This window comes from Staurois parvus, unplaced genomic scaffold (genome assembly GCF_062004578.1).
Source record: "Staurois parvus isolate SC_StPar_1 unplaced genomic scaffold, SC_StPar_1.0 ptg000389l, whole genome shotgun sequence".
Taxonomy (NCBI): Eukaryota; Metazoa; Chordata; class Amphibia; order Anura; family Ranidae; genus Staurois; species Staurois parvus.
Genome location: NW_028318185.1, coordinates 6,079,839 through 6,104,676, shown reverse-complemented (window position 1 = coordinate 6,104,676; position 24,838 = coordinate 6,079,839). Strand labels below are relative to the sequence as shown.

The following is a 24,838-nucleotide window of genomic DNA, read 5'->3' as shown; positions in this document are numbered from 1 at the left end:
CTTAGGACATATTGGATTTTCTTTTGCTGGTAAATGGTAATAGATGTCTCCTGATTTTTTTTTTTTATTATTATCAAAGGAAAACTGGCCCAAAATTATTTAAAAAATTGTATTTTTTTTTTTATTTAGCTGTATATTTCTTCCTATTACAATAATTTACCCCCAAAGAACAACCCAAAATAAATTCTGCTCCTGACAATCTCAGCGATAACACAGATGTGTATATTAGTTGTTTGTACCCGGAGTGCGGCCCAGAAACAATGGTGCGCTTTTTGTTTTTTATTATCCTGCCTAAAACATACACAGCTGACACTGATAATAATCTAACATATGTTTTTAAAAAAAATTCTATCCAAAATATACCGACTGTGGCCCTGTCACGACCAATCTGTCACGCCACGCCCACAAATGCGCTGAAACTGCAACTCGGGGTTACCACTTCCCAAAAGCTGTAGGTTTGTTCCCAGAGAAAGATCCTCTGATTTCTTGTACCGAGAGGGTTTGAGAACAGAGTCACAGCGACTCACGCAGTCATCTGGAGTGGCACAGTTGCAGGGTGTCACCGACATGGGGCGCTGTTCTAACTCCATCTCTATCAGAGCACCTAGGAGCCGGTACATCGTCTTGACAACTGTATTGATGTCCTTTAGATCACAGAGCTCAATCACAGCCTCATCGGATTGTCTCAGGTACCAGCGTATTAACGTATCTTCCTGGGTTACCATCTTCACGTTTTTGCCCAAATAAAAGATAGAAAAAGAAAAACAAAGAAGGGGGGGGGAGCAAATAGCCAAGTATGTCTTCTACAAAACAAAAATGATGCACTGAGTGAGCTTCTGTAGGTCAGTCACTTCCACCAAGCTTCCAACCTTTAGTACACGGGTTAAATGAATGAACCATGCACTAATGTACTAAGCAGATCCCGCACGCTGCCGCCAATCTGTCACGGCCAATCTGTCACGCCATGCCCACAGCGACTAGCTAACCGAATCGCGCACGTGCGGCCATGACGGGGTAAGAGGGAATAAAGGGGATTTAACTTTGAATGTATAAAACCGTATATAAGATCAGCCGTGATGTACTTTCATAGTCCGCACTACCTTTTGGCCACCACTAGAGGAAGACTCCACTCCAATCCAGCTGGCCAACCACACACACTGGCAGATACAAATCGTATATACAATCTGGTGCATTGACTAGAGTTGAGGACCAGCTTAGCAATACACACACCCTTCTAGGATTCCTCCAGCTGTCCTACAAGCCAGAACCCCGGTGTTAATCACTCTTCCTCTGTCCACACACCCCCACACCACAAAGGTAGCCTGCCACCACCCAGCAGTTTATCCCCCGAACGGTCTGTTGAGACACCACACACACACAGATCTCCATCTGTTACTAGCTTTTATTTCCATCCACACAAATGCATTGGGAACACGACACATTCTATTCCTAATCAAAACATGAAGAAAAATATATCAAATTTGTGTTGTTCCTCTAAAAAAAATTGAAGAAAAGTGAATATTAGACGGTTCAAAAAAAATAGCCGTGTTTGTATTCTTCTTTACAAACTCAAACATTCACTATATAAACTGAGAAATGTTTGAAGATTTTGCTTTCCTTTGAATGACTTCATGAATATTTGGTTGTAGTCGCACTGTTTCTGAGAACTGCTGTACATCTGTGTTGCATGGAGTCACCCAACTTCTGGCCCCTGTGATCAGGTATTCCAGCCCAGGATGATTGGAAGACATTCCACAGTTCTTCTCTATTTCTTGGTTTTGCCTCAGAAACGGCATTTTTGATGTCACCCCACAAGTTTTCTATTGGATTAAGATCCGGGGATTGGGCTGGCCACTCCATAACGTCAATCTTGTTGGTCTGGAACCAAGATGTTGCACATTTACTGGTGTGTTTGGGGTCGTTGTCTTGTTGGAACACCCATTTCAAGGGCATTTCCTCTTCAGCATAAGGCAGCATGACCTCTTCAAGTATTCTGATGTATTCAAACTGATCCATGATCCCTGGTATGCGATAAATAGGCCCAACACCGTAGTATGAGAAACATCCCCATATCATGATGCTTGCACCACCATGCTTCACTGTCTTCACAGTGTACTGTGGCTTGAATTCAGTGTTTGGGGGTCGTCTGACAAACTGTCTCCAGCCACTAGACCCAAAAAGAACAATCTTACGTTCATCAGTCCACAAAATGTTGCGCCATTTCTCTTTAGGCCAGTCAATGTGCTCTTTGGCAAATTGTAACCTCTTCAGCACATGTCTTTTCTCCAACAGTGGGACTTTGCGGGGACTTCTTGCAGATAGCTTGGCTTTACATAGGGGTCTTCTAATTGTAACAGTCCTCACAGGGAACGTCACACCTTCTTTCATCTTCCTGGAGCTGATTGTTGGCTGAGTCCGCGCCATTTTGGCTATTCTATCCATTCCAATGGTAGTTTTTCGCTTTCTTCCACGTCTTTCATGTTTTGGTTGCCATTTTAAAGCATTTGCGATCATTTTAGCTGAGCAGCCGATCATTTTCTACACTTTTTTATGTTTTCCCCTCTCCAATCAATTTTTTAATCAAGGTACGCTGTTCTTCTGAACAATGTCTGGAACGACCCATTTTCCTCAGAATTTCAGAGAGAAATGCACTGTAACCAGCATGTACAACATTTGCTGCCTTCCTTCCTTAAATAAGGGCAATAATTGCCACCTGTTTTTCAAAGAATGAATGACCTCACTAATAGAACTCCACACTGCTATTATTTTGAACATGCCCCTTTCAATGAGTGATTCAATGACACAGAATCAGCAGCATGCATGTCATGACTGTTGGGTCTGTTGGATTTCTATTACTCTACTACACCTGCTAGGAAATTATTTGCCATGTAGAAATATCATTTCTACCAAAAACAGTGATTGATCCGGTTAGTGATGTCTGACTGCTATTATTTTGAACACAACTGTATATGAACTGGCACTTTAGGGTACTAAAGTCCGCTTCCACTTCACAAGCACACACAATTTTAGGACTTGACATGTTGGGTATTTACTCAGCACAACCTCATCCTTTACACTTCATGCACACGGAGTGATTGCTGTTTTCCTCTGAACACCGGAGCTCCTGGCAGGAGAAAAGCTGCTTAACTAGTTGCCGACCGCAGATAGGTGAATGACGGCTGCACTGCAGCCGGCCAGTTCTGGGTGGACGTCATATGACGTCCTCCCAGAACGCGCTCTCTGGGGCGCGCACCTGGCGATCTCCGTGATCGCTGTGTCCTACGGACACAGCTGATCACGTGATGTGGTAAAAGGCCAATCACAGCGGCCTTTTACCACGTGATCAGCCGTGTCCAATGACCCTGATGGGAAGTGTAGTGTGCACAGAGCCGTGTACATATTTTTGGAGAATAGGGATACTGTTTAGTGTCACTGTAATTTGAAGGTTTCTGATTAAAAAATAAAATCTTCCTTTTTTTGTTGTCCCCCTCGGCCTTTCCCTCTTCCTCCTTTCTATCTTCATTTTTGTTGCCCGGACACCCCTGCTTGGACATCACTGAGCTCAGTGTTTTGGTGTTGATGACATTTCTGGCCTAGCATGTGTCCCCTTTTGTTATTTGTGTGCCACATCCGTCCTCCGGGGTCACCCGCCTATTAGGGACTCAAAAGGGATCGATGCCAAAGATAGCCGGGCAACTAGGAGATCAACAAAGGATTGCACAAGTCTCTGACAACAGGTTTGCTTTCATTGTCAATTATATTTTTTAAGTGCTTTTTTTTTTTGAGTTTTTCTTTGTTTTTGCTCTGCGGGGGAGGTCTTCCTCCTTTCCCACCTAGGCAAGAATGACATTGTACACGCGGGGTCCAGGCAGAGATCTTCGGCACATCAGCACACACACACGATTCCATGCACAAGCATGCAAGGACAGCAGGTTGGAGGAGGTCCAGGACCATCTTCATTGTACTTCGCTTTATTGTTATGCTGTGCTCAGGGGGCTTTCCTTTCTATATACCCCCCCCCTTTGTTATGGAGCCTGTTGCCCCCCCTTCCCCCTAAGGTTCTCTCCTTTCTATGGATCCCCCCCCACTATATTTCTGGACTCGCTGTTTAATATTTTTTTCAATAAAACTTTTATGGAGGAAAAAAAACCTGTCCTTTGTTTCTGATAGGTGGGGCTTTAACAGTGGGAGAGGCATCGGGGGGAGGGCAGGCTGGGTGGAGTCTGGTTGTATGAAATACACGCTGGAACCGGTTCTGCAGTCCAGGATATTGAGGACAAGGAGGGGTCCTGATTGCTGCTTCCATAATAGTCAGGTGCCGGTATGCCGGGGGCAGAACACATCGATTTTCTTCTCCCTGGTGGTGGGTTGGTGGTATAAACTAGTCCTGCACCAAAACTGAAAATTCAGGATGTACTTGGCCGAAAACCGGAATGGACAGTTTTTATAAAATATACATATTTCTTCCAGATAATTGTATTCTATTCCACTTTTTAATTAATATCATGAATTTAGATGAATATGAATGTAGAAAATACAACCCAGTAATGTAAAATAACTTTTATTGAAAGGAACACAAAAATTGGAGGGGAGTTTTTGCATTGAAGGTTGGGGGTGGGGTCAGGCTCTCCCCTGGCTCACCTGGATGGGGGTGGGGTCTGTCTCTCACCTGGATGGGGCGGGGTCAGTCTCCTTGGTGGGGGCAGGGTCAGGCTCTCCTCTGGTTGGCAGCGTGGTCAAGATCTCGGCCAGATGGGGGCAGGGACAGGTTCTCACTCAGTAGGGAACAGGGGCAGGCTCTCCCCTGGCCGGGGGAGGGGTCAAGCTCTCTGCCAGGTGGGGGGGTCAGGCTCTCACCTGGTAGGGGGCAGGGTCAGGCGCTCACCTGGGTGGCGATGGTCTCCCCTCCGGAGTAATTGTCAGTTCCCTCCACAGTCCGGTTCCCAGACCCCTCCCAGACAGGGATGGGGGCAAAGTACGGGGGGTGGGGTCAGGAAGTTGGTGGTCTGTAAGATGCCCACACCCAGACTTCCCCTCCCCCCTATTGAGCTCATGGGGCCCCTTATTGGTAACCCCGCTCCCAACCTGTCCCCCCTCCCCCGACACAAACCCAGCTGTCCCCCCACTGTCATCATGGGGATTCCCCCCATCTCCATATCATCCCACACATCGTCCCAGCAAAATTAGGGCCGCCCACATCTTTAGACTCCGCCCATCAAGGCCATTGATATTTGCATAACTCCTCACACTGCTTGCATCAGGAGTGGGGGCTCCTGGAGGAATACTAATATGTACCCTTCTGGCCCCTTCCATCAGCCATCATTTGAATGCATTGCATAGAGAAGTGCAGAGACCCAGTGACAACATCATTGGGCCTAATATACAGTCTGTACTGAATTGTTGGGGGAGGTTCAGAAGCTGGAATTCATCTGATATGAAGTGTCCACGCCTGACCGGCAGTGACATGGACACCTAAAGAAGGACCCTTCCAGGACATAAACAAAAGAGAAGGCCCAGGCTGGCATTCATCTAATATAAAATGTCTACACCTGACTGGCAGTGACATGGACAACTAAAGAAGGGCCCTTCTAGGAAGTCAATAGAATAGGAAGATGAGAAGGCCCAAGCCTGGGGTGTCACGTTACCACGGTTACAGATAAGTGAAAAGAGCATTTGGAATGTTATGTTACCATAGCGATCTGTTAGAGGGGGGTGGGGTATAATTTTCAGGGTGAAGCGTTGTGGCCGTGGTTTGTATCACATACAGTTGGGAGTTGTGGCTATAGACCATAGCTCCCAGATGTCCCTGATTTCGAGGGGCTGTCCCTGATTTCGAGGGGCTGTCTCTGATTTTAAAGGGCTGTCCCAGATCTAGAAGAAACTCCCTCTGTCCCCCCTTCCTCCTCATTTGTCCCTCATTTTGGTCAGATCCGTATACTTGGATATAAAATGAATGATTTATCTGTCAGAAAGTGTTTCCCGGCGCTAAACCTTCCATCCGGTCTCTACATTGTTACATTTGTGAACGTCGGTATACGCCGGTATAAAGGAATAGTAATGGTAAAATAAAAGCAATTGTGGGTTTAATTAATCTTTTTATTTTTTTGTTTAATTCTCCTTTAGGTGGGCGTGGCAGGGGTGGGGTGTGGCAGGGGGTGTGTCCTATACCTACATACTTTGGCTATCAGGTGTCCCTGGCTCCTATGACACACAGTTGGGAGGCGTGGCTATAGAAGGATTTTTGTTTGAATCCCCGGACTGCTGACTGACTCCCCTCCTCCGATGGAAGGCTGTTCCCAACACTGACTACTCTTTCGGTAAAATAATACTTTCTAAGATTAGTATTGAACTCTCCTCCCGCTAGTTGGAGGTCGTGTCCCCGTGATCTTAGCTTCATATTGAGAATCCCGCCCCCCCCCCCTGAACCCCATCCACCCCGTAAAAGGTATCAATCCTGTCTCCCATCTTCCTCCTCACCTCCAGACCACACAGACCCTCTTCCTGGAGTCCCACTTCATCTGCGTCATTAACCACTTCAAGTCCGGACACTTTTACCCCCTTCCTGCCCAGACCAATTTTCAGCTTCCAGCGCTATCACATTTTAAATGACTATTGCGCGGTCATGCAACACTACCCATATGACTTTTTTTCAGCATTTTTTTGAGACAGATAAAACTTTATTTTGGTGGTATTTATTCACCACTGGGTGAATAAATGTTTTTTATTTATTTTTTATTTGCTATACTTTTATTTTTTTTGCTATATAAATGAAAAAGTACAAAAATTAAAAAAAAAAGGGTTTTTTTCTTATAAAATATTGCAAATAAATAATCTTTCTTCATAAATCTTGGCCAAAATGTATTCAGCTACCTTTTTAGTAAACAAAAAAATAACCCAAATTAGTTTATAACCAAAAATTATAATTTTTCAAAAATGTTTTACAATTTTATTTTATTTTTTTATTATTATTTATGTTTTTTTGTAACATACTGTCACCCTAGCAGTACAGTGTCACCATAGTAACACTGTACTACTTGTGGGAGGTGATGAAGATATATATATATATATTTTTTTTTTTTACACGGATTGCTTTCACAGCTTGTCACATGGTACAAGGCTGTTGTGAATAGCCCTGTACCATGTGACTTCTGTGATCATTTACAGATTTCACACGTAGTAAGCAATGATATCAGAAGTGACATCTTGCTTACTACTATTCATGTGATCACTGATTGGCCAATCAGTGATCACATGATCGGGACCTCACACAGAGGTCCTGTACAGCGATTGGTGTTCTGTTGTGTCTGGAGGACACAGCAGGCACTGGATCGCGGTGCCGTGTACTCCAGCGGAGCGCGCACAACGTGGAGAACGTTTATAAACAGCCACCTGCTCCTGCACTGCTCCCGTCTGGCCGTTTATATACATGGGCCGGATGGGAAGTGGTTAAAGAAAAGATGGAAACATTTTTGTTGATCATCTCTGAACATGAAGGTGTTCCTGTCTGTCCTCCGTAATGTTGTACACTTCCCTTCCCCCCCATTACAGATCGCTGGGCGGCAGCAGGCGGGGTTGGGGATGGATAATGCTAGGCTCGATTTATGCAGGCCATACAGGGCCAGGACAAGGAGTGGGCAGGAGGGGCGGCTGCCCTGGGAGCTGTGGTATCATGTGATGTGGGGGGAGGGGTGCCACAAGGAGATTGTGGGGAGGGGATTTATGTTGGGAGGGGGAATTTGGGAGGCAGCAGGGGGTAAGAATTGTTCCAGGAGGGGAAATTTGGGGTCGTGTGCTAGAAGTGGTGATTGGGACGGATTTCTGAAGAGCATTTGTGCTAGGATGGGGGATTGTACTAGAAGAGGTGATATGGTAGAGGGGGGAGGGTATTTGTGCTAGGAGGGGGGATTGTACTAGAAGAGGTGATATGGTAGAGGGGGGGAGGGGATTTGTGCTGGGAAGGGGAATGGGAGGATTTGTGCTGGGAGGAGTGATTTTTTGGGGGGGAATTTGTCCTGGGGGATTTGGGGATAGACAGGATTTGAGCTGGGGGTGGGGGCAAAGATTTGTGCTGGGAGGGGAATTTCAGCAGGGGGGTGGATTTATCTGGGGGGGGTGTTTTTCATACTTAGGGGTAAGTAAGCAGATTAGTGCAATTTTTTGGCTTTTTGCTGACACATATTGCTCATACATCTTGGGGGAGGGGCGTAGTTTGGCACGTTCACCCTGGGCTGTAGGTGACCTTGTCCCGGCACTGAGGCCATTCATGGGTCAAATTCCAAATTCATTTTCATTAGAAAATCAGTAATTTTGTGCGTTTTGTTATCTGATTGTGCCACCATTGATTTCAAAATTCGACCAATCAAGCCTTGAATTTCCCCTCGTGTTGCTACAGAAAGGAATTTTTGTGGCCGGGAATCTTTTTTTCTTTTTCCATGATATTTCTCGGACAATTCTCCCATCAGTTGATTAGAAATTAGTTTGTTTTTCAAAAAATTTCCAAAACACAAATTCGATGGCTGCATGAAAATCGCCCGATGCTGCGGCCCCACTGGTGGTGTAAAATTCCAATGAAAATTCTTAGTTACAATTTTCGAAAAAGAAAATCCTTTCAGGATTCGACCTGTGTATGGCCGGCATTAAGCCTAGTACACACAATCAGAAAATCGCACGAAAAATCGCGATCGAACGATAATCTGATGGTTAGTACACGGCTTTCCTTCGAAATGATTTAATGGGACGAGCGCGGGAAATGTTCTCGTTCGATATCGGATCGTACGACTTTCATTAATCAGGACAGCATTCGTATGAAAAGGATTTTCGTTCCTTTAGTAACCTCTTCATTGTGGATCTGAGACGAGCCTGCAAAAACAAAGCGGATTATTCGTCCGATATTCTCATGGTGTGTGCGGGGCTTTAGGAGCGGTCAGTAGGCGCCCTCCTTCATAGGACTCGCCCCGTTCCTTACAGCCACTGTGCAAACCCCGTGTAGCCAGATCTTCCATCGGATATACAGTCATGGCCGAAATTGTTGGCACCCTTGATATTTCTCCAGGAAATCATGTATTTCTCACGAAACGTATTGCATTAACACATGTTTTGCTATACACATGTTTATTCCCTTTGTGTGTATTGGGACAAAACAAAAAAAGGGAGGAAAGAAAGCAAATTCGACATAATGTCACACAAACCTCCAAAAATGGGCTGGACAAAAGTATTGGCACCCTTTCACAACTGCGGATAAATAAGAATGTTACAAGCATGTGATGCTCCTGTAAACTCACCTGGGGCAAGTAACAGGTGTGGGCAATATAGAAATCACACCTGAAAGCAGATAAAAAGGAGAGACGTTCACTTAACCTTTGCATTGTGTGTCTGTCTGTGCCACACTAAGCATGGACAACAGAAAGAGGAGACGAGAACTGTCTGAGGACCTGAGAACCAAAATTGTGGCAAAATATCAACAATCTCAAGGTTACAAGTCCATCTCCAGAGAACTAGATTTGCCTTTGTCCACAGTGCGCAACATTATCAAGAAGTTTGCAACCCATGGCACTGTAGCTAATCTCCCTGGTCGTGGACGGATGAGGAAAATTGATGAAAGATTGCAACGCAGAATAGTCCGGATGGTGGATAAGCAGCCCCAAACATGTTCCAAAGACATTCAAGCTGTCCTGCAGGCTCAGGGAGCATCAGTGTCAGCGCGAACTATCCGTCGACATTTAAATGAAATGAAACGCTATGGCAGGAGACCCAGGAGGACCCCACTGCTGACACAGAGACATAAAAAAGCAAGACTACAGTTTGCCAAAATGTACTTGAGTAAGCCAAAAGCCTTCTGGGAAAACGTCTTGTGGACAGATGAGACCAAGATAGAGCTTTTCGGTAAAGCACATCATTCTACTGTTTACCGAAAACGGAATGAGGCCTACAAAGAACAAAACACAGTACCTACGGTAAAATATGGTGGAGGTTCAATGATGTTTTGGGGTTGTTTTGCTGCCTCTGGCACTGGGTGCCTTGACTGTGTGCAAGGCATCATGAAATCTGAGGATTACCAAAGGATTTTGGGTCGCACTGTAGGGCCCAGTGTCAGAAAGCTGGGTTTGCGTCCAAGATCCTGGGTCTTCCAGCAGGACAATGACCCCAAACATACGTCAAAAAGCACTCAGAAATGGATGGCAAAGAAGCGCTGGAGAGTTCTGAAGTGGCCAGCAATGAGCCCAGATCTAAATCCCATTGAACACCTGTGGAGAGATCTTAAAATTGCTGTTGGGAAAAGGTGTCCTTCCAATAAGAGAGACCTGGAGCTGTTTGCAAAGGAAGAGTGGTCCAAAATTCCGGGTGAGAGGTGTCAGAAGCTTATTGATGGTTATAGGAAGCGACTGATTTCAGTTATGTTTTCCAAAGGGTGTGCAACCAAATATTAAGTTAAGGGTGCCAATACTTTTGTCCAGCCCATTTTTGGGGTTTTGTGTGACATTATGTCATATTTGCTTTTCTGCCTCTGTTTTATATTTGTTCCAATACATACAAAGGGAATAAACATGTGTATAGCAAAACATGTGTTAATGCAATACCTTTTTTGTGTGAAATACTTGATTTTCAGGAAAAATATCAAGGGTGCCAACAATTTCGGCCATGACTGTATGATCTGATCACATGTCATCAACCAGCCAATGACCGAAACCGTCTCCAGAGCCCCACCCCCTTCCTTCACCTATTACAGTTGTCATGGCCTTGTATTCCGAACAGGAAACAGGGAGATCGACCCCCTCCCCCCCTTACCCCAACCGATATCTTGTGATAAGGAACTGCACGGCATCTGAGCACCACACACCAAACATGCCATTTCATTCATTTGTACTATTCAAAGTAATCTCCCCCATCCATCCATCTATCCATCCATCCAACCAGCTATCCATGTCTCCATCCATCCAACCAGCTATCTATGTCTCCATCCATCCAACCAGCTATCCATGTCTCCATCCATCCAACCAGCTATCTATGTCTCCATCCATCCAACCAGCTATCCATGTCTCCATCCATCCAACCAGCTATCCATGTCTCCATCCATCCAACCAGCTATCTATGTCTCCATCCATCCAACCAGCTATCCATGTCTCCATCCATCCAACCAGCTATCCATGTCTCCATCTATCCCTCCATCCATGTCCCCATCCATCCCTCCATGTCTATATCCATCCATCCATGTCCCCATCCATCCCTCCATGTCTATATCCATCCATCCCTCCATCCATGTCTCCATCCATCCATGTCTCCAGCATTTCTAGCTATGGCCATCTTGAGTAAGGGTAGATGAAATATGTAGCATTTACTTCCTAGAATCCATCTGCCCTTAGCTCAGGCACAGGCTGAGCTGAGAACCCTCCCTCCCCTCCTGAAGAATCCTGGGTTGTATGACATCATTTGCCTAGGCCAGAAACCAGGAAGTCACTGAAGAAATGTAAAAAAAAAAGTATAAAACAAGTAGATCTAATCCCCCTTCCTATGTATGTAATGCTGGCAGTATCAGGATCACATAGAGTCCATGCTGGTTGAGAGAGTGAAGTTCCACTTTATGTACTGTAAGGGGCGCTGTTTCTGTGCCGGTAATAAGGAATCTCTTTGGGAGCGTCACACATAAGCCTCATAGCGCCGTCTCAGTGCATGTGACCCGGATAAGTGTCGTCCTGCACAACTCCGATATTACCACCCCCCAGAGATCGAGGAGCTCGTCCCCTGTTAGGGGTCACCGGTATCGCTCTTAGTCTGGCCCATCACCACAAGACCTACCCTGCTAGGGTGCCCCCACCAGGAGGGAACGCTCCCACTGGAATAGCTCCAAGGGTCATTTGGGCCTGCAAGCCATTCCACCACGACAAGGTGGCGATACCATCAGGAATGGAAAGAAGATGAGGGAGTGGTGGCTGCTCTCTCTGCCCCCCCCCCCCTGCCAGTACGGGACAAATGATAACAGCGGGATTGGCTTGTAGAGAATGGCATAGCTCCCACCTGTCCCGGATTTCCAGGGACTGTCTCGGATCTGGAACAAATTCCCTCTGTCCCTCCTTCCTCCTCATTTGTCCCTCATTTTGGTCAGATCCGTATACTTGGATATAAAATGAATTATTTATCTTTCAGAAAGTGTTTCCCGGAGCTAAACCTTCCATCCGGTCTCTATATTTCTGCATTGGTACATTTCACAAACCAGTAAAAGGAATAGTAGGGGTTAAAATTAGCACTCGTGGGTTTAACTCAGTGTTTCTCAACTCCAGTCCTCATGGACCCCCAACAGGTCATGTTTTCAGGATTTCCATTATTTTGCACAGGTGATTTGATCAGTTTCACTGCCTTAGTAATTACCACAGCTGTTTCATCTGAGGGAAATCCTGAAAACATGACCTGTTGGGGGTCCATGAGGACTGGAGTTGAGAAACACTGGTTTAACTAATCATTTTTTTTTTATCATTGTCCTTTAAGGGGGCGTGGCAGGGGGTGTGTCCTATATATACTTTTGCTAATAGTTGTCCCCTGCTCCAAAAAGTTGGGAGGTGTGTATGAAGTGTCCACATCTGTCAGGCAGTGACAAGGACACCTGGAGAAGGGCCCTTTTAGGAAGTAAACAGAGGAGATGGCCCAGGCTGGCATTCATCTAATATGAAGTGTCCACACCTGACTGGCAGTGACATGGACACCTAAAGAAGGACCCTTCCATAAAGTAAACATTAGGTGAAGATAGAAGGCCCAAGCCTGAGGTGTCACGTTACCATGGTTACAGATAAGTGAAAAGAGCATTTAGAATGTTATGTTACTATAGCGATCAGTTAGGGGGTGGGGTATAATTTTTGTGGTGAAGCCTTGTGGCCGCGGTATGTATATATTCCCCTCCAGCTGCTGTGTTTCAAGGGGGGGGTGGTTATGACTCAGCTGCCATTTTTACTGCTCCCCCCCTTCCCCCGGCCACAAGTGTGTATGAGCCCCTCATGGACCCTCCTATAGATGTACAGGTGACAGAACGTTTTCAGTTTGTAGTTTATAATGAAGCGGGGGAGGGGCTGATCCTCTGTCGGGTTTTTATTGCTTTACTGAATTCTCCTTTCTATTTGTCCATGGCGGCCATTACCGCTGACACAGGCCAGGACTGAACGTTGTCACCAGAGCCAGAACTACAGAAAATCCTCCAGTGGGGATGCCGGTTTCCATGACAACGCTCAGATTCATTGCAGGTAGAATTTTTTTTTTCTTTTCTTGGCCCCGCCTCCTCCCACCGCCTACAATACCGTGTCCCTGGCCCCCCGGGCCTGCAGCCTCCTGGGGTACTTACCTCACACCCCCCAGGAGGTGGCATGTTGCTTGTGCAGTATGGCCCCCCATATACGGGAATGATGTACGATCCCCCCTCCCCAGTAATACTATTTCTGATTTTGTTTTATTTAACCTGTTGCATATATGTACCGCTGGGATGTCACCGCTGAGAGGGCGCTCACGGGACGCCCCCAAAATCAGCTCTCGGTCTGGAATAATCGGTGTGACCAGCTCCCAATCATGTGACTGCTGTGACAGCCAATCACGGTGGTCACATGATCGCCGATCCTTCCCGGGTGTTCAAGACTTTTTAAAGGTTTTGGAAAGAAGTCGGGGTCTCACGCACGCGGGGGCAGCCCAGTGAAATGGGTGGGCGGGCCTACATGCAACACGTGGGAACACCCCCGTGCTTGGTTGCATCTGTAGGTTTGAACCAGGCCAGGGCCACGTGCATACTGAGCGTGTGGCCCCGATGCATGAGACACCATCTCACCACCCAGCCCCCCTCCCCCCCCCCCCCCCGCTGGCAGCCTGAGAGAATGACAGCTGCTGTGGTGGGGCGGGGCAGGGCAGGGCACTCAGCAGTACTTACCTTCAGGTCAGTGTGCACTCAGAGACGAATGCAGACGCCTTGCCTAGGTTCCGCGGAGCGCACCGCCCAGCCGCAGCAGCTGTCAGATCCTCATAGAGTTTGATAGGCTGCCAGCAGTGAATCATGTTTCAGAGCAGTGGTTTTCAGGCGTTCTGGAAGCCCCGCCTCCTGTGTGCAAGGGATTGCTGCAAGCATGAGCCGAGCACTGGGCTGGCGGTGGCGGTGCCGCCTCATTGATGTCTGTAGGCAAGTTTTCCAAACTCGACAAGCTAAATCATGTGTACAGCCCCCTCTGGGGGTGTCTTATCTTTTAGCTGGGAGGTCTGGGGAGGGGGGGTGCTTGTTTTATCGCAGCCTGTGTAAACGAGACATAATGATCTGCATTTGCTGCCGCTCCCTAGTGCCAGCACCACCTCCCCAGCTCCAACGCAGACCCCCAGGCACTAGACCCCCATCAGGAGCGCACAACCCAGATCCCCTGCACGTGCAGCGCACAGCAAGGCCTGCGCTCTCATGAGAATCCAATACCGCCGCTAATCCAACAAGAGCCAGAGTCCAGGTGGCTGCAAATACAGATCAAGCCTCGCTCCACACACCCCCCCACCCCCCCATCCCGCCACACAACAGGTCACGGACCAGTGGGGGTTGGGGGCCCCTGCTCTAGGGTGCCCAGTTTATCTCCCTGTACAATGCGTGGGATGTAGAGAGGAGACCATAACATCAAAGAGGCCCCATCCAGAAGTGTGAAGAAGGATGTTTTTCTGGATTGTCCTGATGTGGAAACGCTACATTTTATTCCTCATTTACAGATGGAAAGTCATAAAGAATAAGAATGTTGTGCTGACTCCCATTGACTTCCCTTCCATCCCCTTCCCTTCCCTCCCAAGCCCCCCATACATGTCTCCCCAAGGTGAGATCGGCTTCTGCAGGAGGAGAATGGAGGTCTCTCTATACCAACCACATAGAAAATACAAAGACAATGACATACAAGACACAATCAGTATATAGATATGACTTCAGTACATGTATACCTGTAGTGATGTCACCGATCACACCGCCCATCACGTGTGCACCGGCTGCCGAATAAAAGCGGCGTGTGATGTCACGTGTGATGTGGGACCGGCCACAATCTGGAAGGCTGTCCAGACGGAGGGGTGATCTCAGGCTCCACCCCCCAGGGAACAACCCACCCAGATCGCTCCCAAAGAGTCGCTGGGATAAGAGGTGGGAAGAAGGGGGGACTGCACTGGGCACAAAGGAGATTTGGGGGGGTTGTACTATAAGGGGTGCTTCTCTGAGCATATATCCCCCAATCATCCCTTCTAGCACAAATATTGCCTCCCTAGCACAAATCCACCCTCCTAGCTCAAACCCCTCCCCCCCTCCAAAGCACCCCTTATAGCACACCCCCCAATCCCCTCTCCTAGCACTATACCTCTCCCCCAAATTAACCATCTTAGCACAAATCCCCCAATCATTCCTACCAACACAAATCCCCCCAAATCCCCCTTCTTAACACTAATCCCCCCACATCCCCCTCCCTAACACATATCCCCCCAAATCCCTCTCCCTAACACATATCCCCCCAAATCCCTCTCCCTAACACTAATCCCCCCAAATCCCCCTCCCTAACACTAATCCCTCCAAATCCCCCTCCCTAACACTAATCCCCCATCCTAGTCTAAATATCTCCCTGCCTCCAAAGCCCCCCTTATAGCACAATCCTCCCTCCCCCTCTCCTGACACTAATCCTCTACCCCAAATTTCCCATCTTAACCCAAATCCTCCCCCCCAACAGAAACCCACTCTCCTAGTTCAGATCCCCCCACCTCCAAAGCACCCCTTGTAGCATAGCCCACCCCTTGTCCCAGCCCTGGTGGAAGTGACTGGGAGTGGTCTGGGCAGGTTGTTCCCTGGGGGGGGTGGAACTTGAGATCATATCTCACTCTGGACAGCCTTCCAGGTTGTGGCCGGACCATGCACTCGAAGTACATGAACCCATGTCACATGTGATGTCACATGCTGCTATTTTTCTGCAGCCGGTGCACACGTGATGGGCGATGTAAACTGTGACATCACTACAGGTATTCGTGTATTGAAGTGATATCTATATATTGATTGTGTCTTGTATGTCATTGTCTTTGTATTTTCTGTGTGACTGTTAGAGAGAGACCTCCATTCTCCTCCTGCAGAAGCCGATCTCACCTCGGAGAGACGTGGATGGAGGTCGTGGCAACAGGGAAGTGAATGGGTGTCGGCACAATCAGTAGTGTATTTAGATGTTGTGCTGCCCTAGGCAACATAAAAATGTTGCGCCCCCCCCCCCCCAATGATACAGCGAGAGAGTTCAATAAGTGTGTGTATGTATATATGATTCTCTCTCTCTCTGTCTCTCTCTCTCTCTTCCCCTTCTCCTTCTCTTTCTCTTTCCTCTCTCTTTCTTTCTCCCTCTCTCTTCCTTCCCTCTCTCTCTCTTTCCTCTCTTTCTCAGATCGCATTGGGGACCCCCCCTCCAAGGGCTGCTGATCTCAGTGCAGCAGGAAGGGGGGGGTGTGTGCAGTCCCGTATGATCTGTCAGTGTAATCTGCTGGATGGATGACAGGAGGGAGAGCCCACAGAACACAACACAGCTCACCTCCACCTGGGCTCTTTCCTCTCTGCCGCTTCTCTCCCTGCTCCTGACTCGTCAGCTGCTGGAGGGAGAGATACACGACCATCACTCTGCAACTACCCCCCCACGCCCCACCAGATCGATCTTCTTGCTGTCCGCTGCTGCTCAAAAGGTCCCTTCTTCTGGGGCGCGGTGTCGCCCCCCCCCCCTAAAAATTGCCGCCCTAGGCAAATACCTTGTTTACCTCATGGTACATAAACCCCTGGGCACAATCTTCTTATACTTTTCATCTGTAAATGATAGATAAAAACGATGTTTTTACTATATTGTCCAGATGTGGGGACCTACTGTACTTCGTGCGCATTACCATGCGTTTGGCAGCCCATTGAAATGAATGGGCTGTGAAAAACTGAACGCGCAAAAACGGGATCCGCCTGCAGAGCCCACCCACGTCGCAGATTGAGAAAGTCCAATCTTCCACCGCAGCAGACGGCTTGGATTTTTTAAGGTACTGGGACGGCGATGATGAGCGGCCTCCTAGTCCACTGACATGTCCTCCAGCTTTGCCTATACGGAGGTTCGGGGAAGAAGCTGGAGGATATGCTGCAGAAGCCCGGCATTGCACCGCAACGCTCTGCAGGCTCCTGGGTAAGAAGTAATAAATGCACATTTTTTTGCCTGAAAAGCTATGTGCATTTCTTACTTCTTGTAGAACGGTGGACTTATCTTTTAGTGGCCCTCTGATGATGGCGGAACCGAGGTCTCTCTGGCTCTGGCTGCGGCTTCAGACTTTCACTGGCCCTCTGATGATGGCGGAACCGAGGTCTCTCTGGCTCTGGCTGCAGCTGCAGCTGCGGCTGCGGCTGCTGCTGCGGCTTCAGACTTTCACTGATGTAGTAAAAGTCCTTGAATTTCTCCTGGTCCCTCGCCGCTATCGGCATCATGGGATTGATGCCACTCAAAAATTCTTTTATTTCCATTCTTCCATATGCCCGCTCCTCAGGAATCTGATAAGAGAAAAAGACAATAATAATATTAATAATAATTCATCAATGTTTCTGATACATAAAAGCTTAGTGAACCCAACCCCCAATGTGCAGCCAATTATCCCAAGAAGGCTCCTTCAACCACATCTCCCCCTACTGGGCAGAAGAAGCCTTACACTGCATTAACACACCCTTGATGTATATCTAAAGCAGCCTTTCTCAACCTTTCTACCCCAGAGGAACCCTTCAAATTTTTAAGTTTCAAGGAACCCCTGCTAGAAACAATTTTTTGGGTGTTTCTCCACAAACAAAAAATGCAACAATTTCCTCTCCTCCAAATCATAGGGCATTGTTTATTCCCACTGATGCCAGAGCATTTTCTGCTCTCACTGGCCCCAGTCCAGCCCCCATAGAGTTTGAAGGACAGTAAACCCTTTGCTTAGAATGTTTGATGACCCCTGCTTTAGAGGAACCCTGGTTGAGAATGGCTGACCTAAAGGCCAAATACAGAAAAGTACCTGTTGATCCTGTCAGAAATCCAATGTCCTTGTAAGTTCCTGTGCACTGAGCTGAGATCTCAAACATCATTATTAGCTTTCTCAGCTACTCTCTATGAACTACAAAACAACACCCCTCTATGCAGTGAAGATGAAGAGAGGTGCAGGTGTTTGTAGTTCTAATCAGGAGAGCAGGCTAGGGTGACAACACTTCTTCTCCATAACTACAGTGAGTGCGTGTTGCCACCCTAGGACAGGAAGTGTGTTACTGGCAGGATCACCATGTAAATTTAAGCAGGCCTCACACATACATGACTATCACCAAGAACGAACAAAATGCATTCAGACGAGTCCCCAGACCATGTGATTGTACCATGATCACCAAATCACAAACGTGAGAATTCTGTACATAAAATACGTCTTATATGTATTTGATGTAAAGAAAACCCTGGGGCTGAAAATCCCCCCTCCCCCCCAATGTGCATGAACTTATTCATATACGTACCGATTCTCGTGCAGACAGCGAGGTAACATTTCCTTTCTCCACCTGGTCCCAGTCGATCTTCCTGAAAAACGGGTGCTGTCTGATGTCATGTACCATTTGTGCCCTTGCTTCCGGTTCTATCCTTAAGAACTGTAATGAAGAAAGAAATATGATTAGAAACCATAAAAGAGCCATATGTGAACAATAGAACCCCTCTACCCCCCCTTATTTTAATATTTGATTCTGACAGTGACATATTTCAACTTTCTGTGAAACCCCGTACTATGTCATGATTGGATCGGGTCGTGGCATGGTACCTTATTGCATCATATCAGCTCAGGAAAAATAAACCACAAAATGATCTGCAATTAATTGTTATGAAGAATATATAAAATAATATCTTTCTATTAAAGGATAAGTTCACCTTTTGAAAAAAAATAATAAATGCACATCTATTTGCAGGTGATAAAATGAGCATTTATCTATTTTTTTTTTTTTAAGGAGCCTGCAGAGCATTGCACCCATAATCAGCAGATGTCAGGCGCAGTCTCAGACTCCTGCAGACTCACAGCATAGCTGTCTGCCCGTACCTCGTACAAAGAGGCAGCTAGACGTGCATGTGTACCCCCTACCCGGAAATGCAAATCAATCAAATGCACAGGGGTGGACTGACAGCTCATGGGGCTCCCGGGCAATAGGGGATCATGGAGCCCCTGTGTCCTTGCCCAAACTCAAAAAAGCCTATGAAAAAGGTACCAGGGGCATCTCATGCGGCCCCCTACTGACTCCGGGCCCTCAGGCAGTGCCCGAATTTCCAAATGGTCAGTCCTCCCCTGCCTGCGCATCCCTGTCGCTCTGTAGCAGTACTTCTGCTATAGGGCGGGGGGAAGTGGTTTAAAGTCGCGGGCCACATCAGAGCGCTCTGCGGGCCGGGGGTTGAGCACCCCTACACTAAGCAGTCAGCATGATAAAGTACTGCTAGGACCCCTATGAATGTGCAATCATGTTTCCTTCCTTCTAACAAGGTGCATATAACCCAGAAAGGTAAAGCCCTGTGTATACTTACCCTATGTATGAGGTCCTGGAGGTTACTCTTTATTTGCAGTAAATAACGAGGAATCTTGTTGTAGAAAACTCGCACAAAGCTGTTCAGTCCCATCAGGAATTCTTTATACGGATGTGTGCCGGTGGCCATCTCGTATACTATGACTCCCAGGGAGAAATAGTCTGCTATGTTGTAGTATGGCATACCTTTATGGACCTAGAAAAACAAGAGATAAAAAGTATGAGTACATTTTTAGACCAGGCAGAGGACAGAGATGACTCCATGCTGATCTATGATATATGAAGCCTCCCAGGAGTCCTAAAATTGGCATCAAACTTAGGCGGAGCTTGTGAATATTGGAGGAGGGCCTTAAAGTTTATGTATAGTCAAAACTTTTTTAAGTTTTGGATATAGTACAAGAACAATTCAGTGCTGTCTGTGATACTATTTTTTTTTTTAAAGTTGCACTAACATCCAAACTTTCAGGAGAAGCTTTTGGGGTTTTCCCCCTTCTTCAACGCCCATAAAGTACTGCTTGGGCCTTGAAGAAGGGGGCACATCTCGAAAGCATCATGGACAGTACTGAATTGTTCTTGTGGCAAGTGTACTAATACGGCTACAATCGCCTCAAGCAGGATAGAGTACAGAAGAGTTAATACCCCTGCCAGGTTTTTTTTTTGCTGTCTCTGTACCATTGGGGAAATTTCCCTTCACTTACTGTACCAGAGATGGAAGAGGAAGTCAAAGGAAATCTCCCACAGTGAGGGGCGTTCTACTCTTAAAGTCTTATCCCCGCAACAGGTGTCATCATTGGAAGACTTTCCCTCTATTCCTGTTCTGGGGACGGCTCTAACATTTTGCATTTCCCTTCATTTTCTTGCTACCAATAGTCAACAGTACAAATAAAAAGTGTGCCTCTCCTTAATGAGGACACAGACACCAATAAACACCTAAGAGAGGGTCTAACCCTTGCCTAGAGGGACACTTCAATTATGCCTATTAAAGGAGGCAGATAAAAGTGTACAGACCCCAATAGCTCAATGTTCACAAGCGCTCACCATGTTAAAGAGAAGAGGGAGTACAACAGGTGAGCAGCTCCTGAAACTTTTATCCCGTTTGTATGTAGGAATCTGGTGGGCAGATCCATCCATCTACACCCGGCCTCAATGTCCTCTACAAAGAAGCTCCAACACTGCTGTAACTCACAACTTCCCACCTTTTGTTGGGGATATATAGTTCCAGCTTGGAGACCCACTGAAGACAACCGGGCACCAGTGGAGGGATTCTGCATTTAGTGAAAGGAAAGCCCCCTTTAACGCCTCTCTATATCCCATAATAAACATTACAATGAAGTCTAATATCAGGAAATCACAAATCTTACCTCTGGAGCCATGTATAATGGTGTACCCGTCTTTCCTCTGATCTTATTGAGCTTGGAGACTCCCGTCTCAGACAAGCCAAAATCAGCAATTCTAGCATGCCCAGCGCTGTCCAGTAGAATGTTTTCGGGTTTGAGATCTCTGCAAAGAAGAGGATTGAACAGTTAGCCCTGCATTATATTAACGAGAGAAAAGATACAAAATATATAAGGTGTGGCAATTTAATTCCCGGAATGCCGCAGCGTAGCACTATGGTGGTACAGTGGCACAGCCATTTAGAAAAGTGTGTCACTACATTTGGGGACTATGAAGGTGACAGCAGCTGCTAGTTTAAAGGTAAGCAAACTTTTTTTTTTTACAGTCCATTCTGGGAAATAAAATGGTTCTAAAGACTGAAAGTTTTTTACCTTCATGCATTCTGTACATGAAAGTAAAAACCTTCAGTGTGCAGCTCCCCCCTGCAGCCCCCCCAATACCTGAGCCTGACCTCGATCCAGCGATGTACACTAGAGCAGTGGCTCTCCCGGATCTCTCTCTCCACATTGGCTCAGACACAGCCAGGACTGAGCCACGCTGTGTGTCCCATAGCTACACAAAGGTGGCCCAGGCGCAAGCACGCACGAGTGCCCCCAGAGCAAGCAGCTTGCTCTGGATGCACTTGGCAAGGGGGAGAGGCTAGAAGCGCCGATGGGGGACCTGAGCAGAGGGGGATCAGGACTGCTCTGTGCACAACCATTGCACAAAGCAGGTAAGTATGATGTATTTATTATTTTAAAGAAAAAAAAGAGCCTTTAGAACCACATTAAATTGTCATACCTCCTACATCTATAAAGAATAAACATTTAGGGTGGGTGTCGGCTTCTTTTATGTCTTCCTACAGTAAGATCTCCATTCCTGGGTTCCCAGCTCCACCCACCTGCTATATTCTTTATTAGGAGCTCTCGCTCCTCTTGCTGGATTTTGTATGTATCCTACATCAAGTAGAATATGACATGAGCAGAGAGACTGCTGCAGCAGATGGAATGAGACTTTACGGGAGACAAATCAACTGGGAACCCTGATGGAAAATCTTCCTGATTCATCATAAAATACCAAAAAAAGTGATTGTTAATCATCTAATCCATTACTTACCTATGGATTACTTGACAACCATGCAGGTACTGCAGGCCACAAAGAATCTCAGCAGTGAGAAATCTTATGGTGTTCTTCTCAAGTGGAGCTGAAGTCTGTATCAGTTTCCGAAGATCCCCGCCTCTCAGACATTCCATGACAAAGAAGAGATGAGCCTGTGTGAAAATAAAAGATAAAGGTTACATTAGAGACAAGTAAGATTTCACTTTGTGAAGGAATATATGAAGGCACACACATCAGCAGACAGTGCAATGTGGGATATTCCTTTAAGAGGATGGGAAAACCAAACAGAAAAAATATGTAGGCGCCATGACTGGACTCTCCTTTCACAATACTAGTTTTGTCTGGCTGTTAGGGTGATCCAGTGACTTCAATACTTTGGTCACCAGACTGGAAGTCCCATGTAGATCCAGAGACCTGACTTCTCCTGTATTGCTAGCTGTAGGCTCATTCTGGCTCAGTGACTCCAAGTTTTGAGGCCAGAGGCAGCCAGGCAACTAGCAACTTCAAAAGTAGGTCAGGAATAGCTTCCTCTCGGTAAATGGCTTCTTTAAAGAAAACCTCTACTCTGTAAAGTTTACCTAACCAACCTCCAGCTTTGTAGGAGGCACTCTAGAGTTCTGCTCTTACCTATACAGCTTCTCTGACTACAGCCAAAGCCCTCAGAGAACCTGGTGTGGGACACAAGTGAAGCTCCCTCCTACCTCCTCCAATTCAACACCCATAGGCCGAAGGACTAACTGACGGATTTGAAGATCGTCATTGGGGGGAAGGGGAGATTCTTAACATTGTATACCCTTTGACTCCCAAAAAAACTTGTAATTTGAATAACTGTTTTAGGGGGTCTGGTGGAGCACAGTACATGAAAGAGATAAATAAATTGGAAAATGGAAAGACTTACCTTTGTCTGGAATGCACCAAATAGATGAATAATATACGGATTGCTCTTGTAGTTTATCATTATGTGACGCTCTTTAGAGGTAAGGCTGGGATCATCCTTAAGAAGTTTTTGCTTTTTAATTATCTTCACCGCCAGCTTCTGTCGAATGGCGGGATGTGAGGCCAACATCACTTTTCCAAAGGCCCCCCGTCCAAGTATTTTATGGAAATTAAATTTTTCCAATGATAGTTCGCATGGCTGGTCCACCAAGGCACGTCTGAATGGGACTAATGGAGATGCTGCCGCATGGCCTCTGTTTGTGGACACTGGAGTTGCCAAAGATTTCCTCCTCACATGTCCTGCCACAGATAATGGAGGAGTGACCTGGGTATGCTGATCCTTGAAGGCGGCGCCTACTTGGATCGACTGATCCTTGGTGCATGGATACACCTGTGTTTTCCTGTTCCTGGTGATCAGGATCTCCGGTTTTTCCTGCACGTTAGTGGATGTAGTCGCATTCACCAGGACTTTCTTATTCTTGGTGTATGTTGTCATATGTGTCCCCTGCTGTTTGGGGAATGTTGGCATATCTGTCCCCTGCTCCTTGGTGGATATTGGCATAGGGGTCCCCTGCACCTTGATGGATATTGGCATAGGGGTCCCCTGCACCTTGATGAACTTTGGTATATGTGTCTCCTGCTCCTTGATAGAGGGAACTACCATCACTTCTAATTCCTGGCCTTTGGTTGTTGGAATCACTATCACTTGTACTTGCTGGCTCTTGGTAGATGGAAGCACTATCAGTTGTGCATCCTCCTTGTTGGTAGATGGAATCACTATCACTCGTCTTTTCTTGTTAGCGGTGGACGGAGTTACTTGTCCTTGTGTTTCCTTGTTCACTGTGGTTTTAGCGTGAGAGGTTTTCCCAGTCTCTGTGGTGACTGGAACCACTCGGATTTTGTCATTCCTACAGATTGATGGAACCAGTTGAGTTGGACCCACTTCGTTGATGGTTGGGTCATTATATTCATCTGGGGAGAGAAAAATAAAAACAATTATTTCTTTTCCTGCTATTTACACTTCAATTACTGATGTTTCACAGAATCTGTGGACATTTAAATGCATTTCCTTTACATATGTAAGTGAATGTCATCTGTGCTATGGAGATGATCTTGTGTTGCATGTTTCTCTTTATGGGAATTCTATATAAAAATGGAGAATATGGGAGTGCTCTGCCCTGGGAGTCCATTCTCAGTGCCAGAACAAGTGTAAGTTGAAGTCCCTGTGGAATCTCTAACAACAATTCACCCCTTGATACCCAGACTTCAACCTTCTGCCCACCAAAAGGTAGAAATCCTAATGGTATGCTGAGATCTTGGTGATAAAGACCACCGACCTGCTACATTACGTATACAGGTTGTGCTTCCTGCTTAGTAGTGCTTGTGATTTAAGCCTAGTACACATGAACCGAAATTCATCCGGTCCGTATGTACTGCGGTTTGTTCAGGGAGGGTCCTAATGGAGAGATTTCCCTTCATCTGTTCTGTAAACACAGGAAGGCTTGGGAAGAAATCTCTCCAGGGTGAGCCCAGTCTTCTCCTAGACCGTTGTCACCGGAAGCCATGTCCCCATCAGAAGATTTCCCCTCTCTTCCTGTCCTGGGGGATCTCCCATCACTTCCCATCCTGGTGACATTGGTGATCAGGACACATGGAGAGGGTGAGTCTCCTCAATGGGGAGCTGACAGGGGTCCTAACACCTCCCTACTCCATGCAGTGACCCCTCTAGGTGTATATATAGCAGTGACCCCAGTGTATATAGTATATATGTGGGTGACATACATTATATTGCCCTGCAGTGCTTGTATTATATTTCTGGATTATAATTCTTACCGTTAGTGTCTTTCCTGGTTGTTGGTTGAGAAAAGG

The 24,838-nt window shown here is 46.6% G+C and overlaps 1 protein-coding gene across 1 annotated transcript; it reads right to left on the bottom strand.

Moving 5' to 3' along the window:
• Window positions 1–17,230: 17,230 nt before the first annotated feature.
• Window positions 17,231–21,791, bottom strand: LOC149455738 (RAC family serine/threonine-protein kinase homolog). The gene is made up of 5 exons (XM_089685922.1): window positions 21,778–21,791; window positions 20,902–21,040; window positions 19,542–19,736; window positions 18,497–18,625; window positions 17,231–17,515 (listed from the first exon to the last, which is right to left on the bottom strand). Exons 1-5 carry the CDS (start codon window positions 21,789–21,791, stop codon window positions 17,231–17,233), a joined length of 762 nt encoding a protein of 253 aa, XP_089542048.1.
• Window positions 21,792–24,838: the final 3,047 nt, after the last annotated feature.